At 37.4% G+C, this 9,254-nt stretch overlaps 1 protein-coding gene across 1 annotated transcript; it reads left to right on the top strand.

Moving 5' to 3' along the window:
- The first annotated feature begins 7,039 nt into the window (after positions 1 to 7,039).
- LOC120276118 lies at positions 7,040 to 8,940 on the top strand. Its single transcript, XM_039282850.1, has 3 exons — positions 7,040 to 7,812; positions 7,906 to 8,259; positions 8,451 to 8,940. The coding sequence occupies exons 1-3, from the start codon at positions 7,040 to 7,042 to the stop codon at positions 8,938 to 8,940; spliced, it is 1,617 nt and encodes a 538-aa protein (XP_039138784.1).
- Positions 8,941 to 9,254: the final 314 nt, after the last annotated feature.

Here is a 9,254-nt window from a genome sequence, read left to right as displayed (position 1 = left end):
GTGAAAATGTGTGAAAATATGAAAGCTCGAGGGTTTAATTGCAAAATTCATGAAAGTTATAAAAATATGAAAGTTTGGGATTTATTGGCAAAATTTGATAAAATGTGAAAAAATGAAAAATTAGAGGTTCTAAATGCAGAAAAAGAAAAGAAAAAGAAGAAAAAGGGTTTTTAAGCGAAGATAAGGGGTATTTTTGGTAATTTCACAAGACCCCCTCCCCCGCCCTCTTAAAGCTTACCGTGATGTCCAATGTATGGCGATCGCTCTCCTTGAGTGGGCCTCCCCATTACCTCTTGATAGTCACGAGGCGAATGGGATCGATGAAGACTCTTAAAGACCCCATTAAGCTTACCGTGACGTCTAATGCATGTCGACTGCTCTCCTTGAGAGGGTCTCTTCGTTGCCTCTTAACAGTCACGGAAGCGGATGGGCTATGAAGATCCTTTTTAAAAACACTCTTTGAGCTCATGGACCCGGTTTGAGGCCATTAACTCTCTTAGGAGCGATGGAAAAATTCCAAAACCCTTAAAAACTCTCTTTGAGTCGATGGATACTGCTTGAGGGCCATCGACTCTCTTAGGATTGATAAAAAATTCCAAAACCCCTTAAAACTCTCTTTGAGCTCATGGACCCTATTTGAGGCCATTGACTCTCTTTCGAGTGATGAAAAATTCCAAAACCCCTTTAAAAGTCTCTTTGAGCTCATGGACCTTATTTGAGGCCATTGACTCTCTTTCGAGCGATGAAAAATTCCAAAACCCTTAAAACTCTCTTTGAGCTGATGGACCCTGTTTGAGGCCATTGACTCTCTTAGGAGTGATGAAAAAAATTCCAAAACCCTTAAAAACTCTTTTTTTGAGCTGGTGGACCCTGTTTGAGGCCATTGACTCTCTTAGGGAGTGATGAAAAAAATTCCAAAACCCTTAAAAACTCTTTGAGCGCATGGACCTCGTTTGAGGCCATTGACTCTCTTTGGAGTGATAAAAAGAATCCAAAAATCCCTTAAAACTCTCTTTGAGCTCAAGGGACCCAATTTGAGGCCATCGACTCTCTTAGGAGTGGTATGAAAAAAATTCCAAAAACCCTTAAAAACTCTTTTTGAGCTCATGGACCCCTGTTTGAGGCCATTGACTCTCTCCGAGTGATGAAAAAAATTCAAAAACCCTTAAAAATCTCTTTGAGCTCATGGACTCTGTTTGAGGCCATTGACTCACTTAGAAGGGATGAAAAAAATTCCAAAAACCCATAAAAATTCTTTTTGAGCTCATGGACCCTTTTTGAGGCTATTGACTCTCTTTAAAGTGACAAAGAAATTTCAAAACCTTCAAAAGCAAAGCATTCTAAAAACAAAAAAAGAAAAAAAGAAAAAAAGAAAAATCAAATCAAAAATCAAGGCATTAAAAAAATGATGAATCAACAAAATGAGCTCAACAACCTCATTGTTAAAGCGTTGAGGAGTTCAAAAGTTGCAAAAGCCTCACAAGCCTGAAGGCCGAAGCTTATAAAAAATCAAATCAAGTTCCAAATCAAATTCAAGATGCAAACTGAAAAGTCCAAGTTCCAAGTTTCAAACAAATCAACAAATGAGCTCAACAACATCAAAGTTAAAGTGTTGAAGAGTTCACAAGTTGTAAAAAGTTTCACAAGCCTAAAGGCCAAAGCTTATGAAAAGTCAAATGAAGTTCCAAATCAAATCAAAGAATGCAAATTCAACAAATGAACCCAACAACCTCAAGGATGAAGAGTTGAAGATTTCATAAATTGTAAAAAGCTTCACAAGCATAAAAGCCGAAGTTCATGAAAAGGCAAACCATATTTGCGATTCCTCAATGCAGAGAATCTATAACTTAAAGTCCAGATCAAATTCAAGACAAACTCAAAACATCCAAGATAAACGAGCTCAACAACCTTAGAGTTGAAGCGTTGAAGAGTTCATAAGTTGCAAAGAGCTTCACAAGCATGAAAGCCGAAGCTTATAAAAAACGAAATCAAATCAAGTTCCAAATCAAATCCAAGATGCAAGTTCAAAGTCTAAGACCCAAGTTTCAAACAAATCAACAAATGAACTCAACAACCTCAAGGCTAAATTGTTGAAGAGTTCACAAGTTGCAAAAAAGTTTCACAAACCTGGAGGCCGAAGCTTATAAAAAATCAAATCATGTTTTAAATCAAGTCCGAGATGTAAATTTCAAATGAATCAACAAATGAACTCAACAACCTTAAAGCTAAGGCGTTGAAGAGTTCACAAGTTGCAAAAAAAGCCTCACAAGAATGAAGGCCGAAGCTTATAAAAAAAATCAAATCAAGTTTCAAATCAAATCAAAGAATCCAAATTCAAAGTCCAAGTTTCAAACAAATCAACAAATGTGCTCAACAACCTCAAAGCGAAAGTGTTGAAGGGTTCACAAGTTGCACAAAAGTTTCACAAGACCAAGAGCCGAAGCTTATGGAAAGTCAAGTCAAGTTCCAAACCAAATCAAAGTTGCAAATTCAAATGTCCAAGATACCAAGTCTCGAATGAATCAACAAATGAGCTCAACAACCTCATTGTTAAAGCGTTGAAGAGTTCAAAAGTTGCAAAAAGCCTCACAAGCCTGAAGGCCGAAGCTTATAAAAAAAATCAAATCAAGTTCCAAATCAAATTCAAGATGCAAACTGAAAAGTCCAAGTTCCAAGTTTCAAATAAGTCAATCAATGAGCTCAACAACTTCAAAGTTAAAGTGTTGAAGAGTTCACAAGTTGCAAAAAAGCTTCACAAGCATAAAAGCCGAAGTTCATGAAAAACCAAACCAAGTTTGTGATTCATCAATGCAGAGAATCTATAACTTGAAATTCAAATCAAATACAAGATTCAAGTTCAAATGCCCAAAAAATGCAAGTTTCAAAGTTCAAGATACAAATTTCAAATAAGTCAACAAATGAGCTCAACAACCTCAAAATTAAAATGTTGAAGAGTTCACAAGTTGCAAAAGGCTTTACAAGCATGATAGCCGAAGCTCATGAAAAGTCAAACCAAGTTTGTGATTCATCAACATAGGGAATCCACAGCTTGAAATCCAAATCAAATTCAAGATGCAAACTGAAAAATCCAAGTTCCAAGTTTCAAACAAGTCAACAAATGAGTTCAACAACCTCAAAGCTAAGACGTTGAAGAGTTAACAAGTTGCAAAAAAAAAAAAGCTTCACAAGCATGATAGCCGAAGTTTATGAAAGGTCAAACCAAGTTTGTGATTCATCAACATAGGGAATCCACAGCTTGAAATCCAAATTAAATCTAAGATGCAAAATCAAAGATCCAAGTTTCAAATAAATCAACAAATGAGCTCGACAACCTCAAGGATAAAGCGTTGGAGAGTTCACAAGTTGTAAATAGCTTCACAAGCATGAAAGCTGAAGCTTATGAAAAATCAAATCAAGTTCCAAATTAAAAATCTAAGATGCAAAAAGTCAAATGTCAAAGTTTCAAGTTTCAAATGAATCAACATATGAGCTCAACAACCTCAAAGTTAAAGTGTTGAAGAGTTCACAAGTTGCAAAAAAGCCTCCTAAGTCCGAAGGTGAAGCTTATAAAAATCAAATCAGGGGTTCTAAATCAAATTCAAGATGCAAACCGAAAAGTCCAAGTTCCAAGTTTCAAACAAGTCAACAAAATGAGTTCAACAACCTCAAAACTAAAGGCGTTGAAGAGTTCACAAGTTGCAAAAGCTTCACAAGCATGGTAGCGAAGCTCATGAAAAAGTCAAACCAAGTTTGTGATTCATCAACATAGAGAATCCACAGCTTGAAATCCAAATCAAGATCTAAGATGCAAAAGATCAAATGTCCAAGTTTCAAGTTTCAAATAAATCAACAAATGAGCTCAACAACATTAAGGATAAAGCGTTGGAGAGTTCACAAATTGCAAAAAGTTTCACAAGCCTGAAGGCCGAAGCTTATGAAGAATCAAATCAAGTTCCAAATCAAGTCCAAGATGCAAATTCAAATATCCAAAACACAACTTCACCAGTTTTTAAGTCATGTTCAAGATGCATATTTCGACCGTTGACGAAGACCAAAAGTCAACAAAAGTCAAAGCACGATTTTCGGCAAAATAGTCGGAAGGAGATAAAAGGTTACAATTATTGTTGCGTCACTATGATTAAATTCCAAACTTCTTGTATTTTCAACGAAGTCTATGATTTCATGAATAAAATTTATTTGTTGGAATATGTTTCTTTCTTCACACTTATTTTCTTAATCGGAGGTTCCTGTGACAATGTCCAGGGTAATTAACATTAGGGGCTTGCCCCTAATGGAAGTCATGAACCCACAATCCCTTGAAGTCTACAAAATATTAAAATTTGATTTGTGATCCATGCCTTTTATCCGGTCAATCCAAATTAAAGGCCGGGTGGAAAGAAAGGAGCCCACAAAGTCTGGCACGCCCGGTGGGGACATAGCTTCTCCTCCCATCTTTGAAATCAAGTGTGAAAAAGATGTTGATATAAAAATATCTATGCTTCATGTCTCATCATTACCTTATGGAATGGGGGCATGAACTAAAGTTGCTTTATGACTTTATCTATAATGGGTCATTAAAAAATAATCAAATCAAAATTAAAGTCAAATTTTATTGATGTGTGACTTTATCAACGTTATCATCGAGTCCGTCGACATCACCGCCTAAGCTCATATATAGACTTGTCAAAAAAACAAAAAAATCCATCAAAGGGGGCAAGTCACTAAATCTCATTGAAATTGAAGAGCGAGATATGACAGGGTTTGTTGTTTTCGAAGTCACGACCTTTGTCTTTGGTTGACTTGTTGCAGAAAGGGGGCAAGTCCATAAAAGTTGCAGGGGGCACAAGGTTCCACATTCGTAGCTCTTTTCAAAGTTTCAATAAAAGAAGAAGAAGAAGAAGAAGAAGAAGAAGAAGAAGAAAATAGATCAAGAGATGTGTAGCCCTAAGGTACATATTGCACAAGTGATCACTGAAATGGTCAAATAACCACTTGAGCAAAAATGTCATCTCACTTGGTTCCAAAAAAAAATAAAAAAATAATCAGTAAAAAAAATTCAAAAAAAAAAATTCAAAAAAAATCAATCAATAAAAAAAAATCAAAATAAAAATAAAAAAATAAAAAAAATAATAAAAAATGATGATAATACAAAAAAAAAAAAAAAAAAAAAAAATCAGGAAAAACTTTTCAATTCAGAACTTATCGACTCCATCACTGAGTATAAGTGGAAGAAGTCTCAAATTTAAATATTATCGTGGATGTCGTAATGATGATATTTCTAGATCCAACCATTCATCCGTTAACCCTTGGTTTCAGGATCATCCAATGCAATCCAATTGCCAGAGAAGTAGTTTCACTACAAGGTGTAGCGCCAGTGGCATTGAGGTCTTCAAAAAATCTTCTTGATGTTGCTTGAGAAACAATAAATAGACTCTGTGACTAGTTGAAAATATGGGAATGACATGCTCTCTTTGAGAGACTTTGGCATCCTTTCAAAATTACTGTGCAAGGTCAAGGTTTGAGCAATAAAGGACTTGGGTTTCAAGATTAACAAGTATATGAATGCCGCATGGTGTCAATTGTTGAATGGTTAGATACAAGAGATGAAGATCCAGCTGAAGAAGTATCAGATGACCACCTCATGAAAGATATAAAATTGAAGGATGCACCCCCTAAGCTTGAAGATGGAGGGCAAGCTACAATTGATGAGTTGGTAGAAATCAACTTGGGAAGTGAGGACGATCCTAAACCCACTTTCTTAAGTGCACAACTAGCTCAAGAAGAGAAAGAAGCCATTCAAAGCATTCTTATGGAGTATATTGACTGTTTTGCATGGAGCTATAAGGAGATGCCAGGGCTTGACACAAAATTAGCAGTGTACAAGCTCGCCATTGACCCAAGTTTTCCACCAGTAAAGCAAGCACCAAGAAAGATGAAGTTTGATCTGGAGGAAAGCGTCATTGAAGAAACCAAGAAACTAATCGAAGCTGGTTTCATAAGGGAGGAGAAGTACCCTAATTGGATTGCCAGCATAGTGCGTGTGAAGAAAAAGAATGGGCAAATCAGAATATGTGTGGACTTCAGGGACTTAAACAAAGCATGTTCCAAAGATGATTTTCCACTACCTGTTATGGAGATCATGATTGATAACACTTCCTCTTATGAGATGTTTTCTTTCATGGATGGTTTCTCTGGGTACAACCAAATCAAGATGGATACAGTGGATGAAAAGCATACTGCATTCCGGACACCAATAGGCATCTACTGCTACAAAGTTATGCCGTTTGGACTAAAGAATGTAGGGGCAACATATCAAAGAGCCATGACGAAGATTTTTGATGATTTGATTCACCAGGTCATGGAGTGCTATGTAGACGATTTGGTGGTGAAGACACAATCAAAAGATTAACACCTTAATGACTTAAGGACGGTGTTCGATCGTATTAGAAAATATAACTTGAAGATGAACCCTATAAAATGTGCATTTGGGGTATTGTCTAGAAAATTCCTTGGATTCGTCGTGAGGCACCGAGTAATAGAGATTGATCCCTCCAAAATTAAGGCAATCATAGAAATGCCACCTCCAAAGACATTGAAGCAGCTGAGGTCCTTCCCAGGACGTCTAGCCTATATCCGAAGATTCATCGCCAATCTTTCGAGCAGGTGCAAGCCGTTCTCAAAGTTGGTGAAAAAGGATGCTCCTTTTAAGTGGGACAATGAATGCCAAACTGCTTTTGAAGAAATCAAGCGCTACTTACTGAATCCCCCAGTGCTAGCGGCACCAATTGCAGGAAAGCCATTAATTTTATACACAACGGCCTTGGATGGATCCCTTGGAGCTCTACTAGCCCAAGAGAATGAATAAGGGAAGGAGAATGCCCTATACTACCTTAGTAGAGTGTTGGTGGGTGCTGAAAACAAATATACACCAATAGAGAAGCACTGTCTCTCCTTGGTGTTTACAGTAAAGAAGCTTCGGCATTATTTGCTCTCACATAAAGTTATTCTTATCTCAAGAATAGACCCACTCAAGTATTTGATGACCAGACCACTACTTACTGGGAGATTAGCGAAATGGGCATTGATACTCATGGAGTTTGACATAACTTATACTCCACAAAAAGCAATAAAAGGTCAAGCATTAGCAGATTTTCTCGCGGCGCATCCTTTGCCCGATGAATCTCCCTTGAGATGTGATCTCCCTGATGAAGAGACTTTGGCAATTGAAGAGAGAAAACAATGTTGGCAAATGTACTTTGATGGAGCTTCTTTGATACAACTAGCTATTAGACCCAAAATCCCTCAAGTCCGAGCTGGTATTGGACTTATTTTCATTTCTCCTGATGGTGGAATCCTGAGATACTCTCTTTCTTTGTCGAGGCCATGTACTAAGAATGAAGCAGAATATGAAGCTCTTATTGCTGGATTAGAGCTAGCAGTCAGTATGGGGGTTCAAAGCTTGCATATATATGGCGATTCACAACTCATTATAAATCAAGTTGAAGGAAGTTTCAAGACTCATAAGCAAGAACTCCTTCAGTATAATCAGAGAGTTATTGAATTGTTGAAGCAAATTCCTGATGTTAAGCTGGAGAGAGTTTCCAAGTCGATTAATGGAAAAGCAGATAGTTTAGCCAAATTGGCAAAAGAGTTGGCTGATCCAGATCAAGAGGAGATCCAAGTCACCATTCCAAACAGGCGAGTGCTGAGTTCATGCTTTGATGAAGAATTAGAAAACAAGAAGCTCAGAAAAGAAGAAATTTTGACAGTGGTCGAAGATGATTGGAGAGAGCCTTTTATTAAATACTTGAAGTATGGCGAACTCCCAGATGAAAAGTCTCGATCTACGCAGTTAAATAAAAGGGCAATGAGGTTTACCCTTATTAATGATGTTCTCTATTGAAGATCATATGATCAACTCCTGCTAAGATGTCTCTCGAAGGAGGAGTCTGAAGAAGTCATGCATGAAGTCCATTCTGGTGTTTGTGGAGCTCACCAGTCAGGACCGAAGATGCGGTTGAAGATTAAACATATTGGGTACTATTGGCCAAGCATGATTAACGATGCCTACAAAATGCAAGACAGTGCAAACTATGCCAAGCCCATGGGGATTTCATTCATCAACACCCCAATCCTTTTACACCCTACAATCTCTTCATGGCCTTTCGAGATGTGGGGGACTGATGTGATAGGCCCTATTGAGCCACCATCATCAAGAGGGCATCGCTTTATATTAGCTGCCACTGACTATTTCTCACGGTGGGCGGAAGCCATTCCTTTAAAGGAAGTAAAGGCAGAAAACATCATCAAATTCTTCAAAAATCATGTGCTATATAAATTTGGGACGCCTCGAAGGATCATCTCTGACAACGGGCGAGCATTTTAAAGGTTGGAAGGTTTGCTCAGCATCACAAAATAGATTGGAGGTATTCCTCTATCTATAATGCTAGAGCAAATGGTCTCGCGGAAGCATTTAATAAAACATTATCCAAGTTATTGAAGAAAGCAGTTTCAAAAAGTCAAAGGGATTGGCACGAAAGGCTCCCTGAAGTCCTTTGGGCATATCGTACAACTTATCGAACACCAACTCAATCTACACCATATTCATTGGTTTTTGGTACGGAAGTTGTTCTACCACTTGAAGCTCAAATTCCATCTTTGAGAATTGCCTTACAAAATGAACTCACAAATGAAGATAGAGTTCGTTTGCGTTTGGATGAGCTTGATGCTTTGGATGAAAGAAGGCTAGAAGCCCAACAGAATCTTAAAGCCTATAAAGCAAGGATGGCTCGAGCTTACAATAAGATGGCTCGCATTCGAACTTTCGAGAAAGGGGAGATGGTATGGGTGTTAAGAAGACCGATCATCACCAACAAACATGCTGGGGGCAAGTTCAAGTCAAATTGGGAAGGCCCGTACATCATAGAGGTTGTCTACTGAGGTGGAGCTTATCAGCTAGTCGATGCCGATGGAAGGAGACCTATGCCACCCATCAATGCGCGTTTTTTGAAAAAATATTATCCATGATGTACATGTAATGCATGATATGGAAATGCTAAAAAAAGAAAAAGAAAAACAAAACAAACAAAATAAAAACAAAACAAACAAAAAAAATCCAAAAAATAAAAATAAAAATAAAATAAAACAAAACAAGAAAAAAATTAAGAAAAAAAAAGGGAAGAACTTGTGTTTGTCTATGACGGAACGTCCAGTGCTCTTATTTGAGCAAATTGGTCAAGCATAATATATGCTTC

This window comes from Dioscorea cayenensis, chromosome 14 (assembly GCF_009730915.1).
Source record: "Dioscorea cayenensis subsp. rotundata cultivar TDr96_F1 chromosome 14, TDr96_F1_v2_PseudoChromosome.rev07_lg8_w22 25.fasta, whole genome shotgun sequence".
Classification (NCBI taxonomy): Eukaryota; Viridiplantae; Streptophyta; class Magnoliopsida; order Dioscoreales; family Dioscoreaceae; genus Dioscorea; species Dioscorea cayenensis.
This window is presented reverse-complemented; position numbering and strand designations above follow the sequence as displayed.

Bases quoted from the DNA above. Each gene is read 5' to 3' on its own strand.
- LOC120276118 (XM_039282850.1), top strand. From the start codon at position 7,040: ATGACCAGACCACTACTTACTGGGAGATTAGCGAAATGGGCATTGATA. The intron at 7,813-7,905 runs GTATGGCGAACT...TCTCTATTGAAG, and splicing joins CCTTTTATTAAATACTTGAA to ATCATATGATCAACTCCTGC. The intron at 8,260-8,450 runs GTGGGCGGAAGC...CTATAATGCTAG, and splicing joins GCCACTGACTATTTCTCACG to AGCAAATGGTCTCGCGGAAG.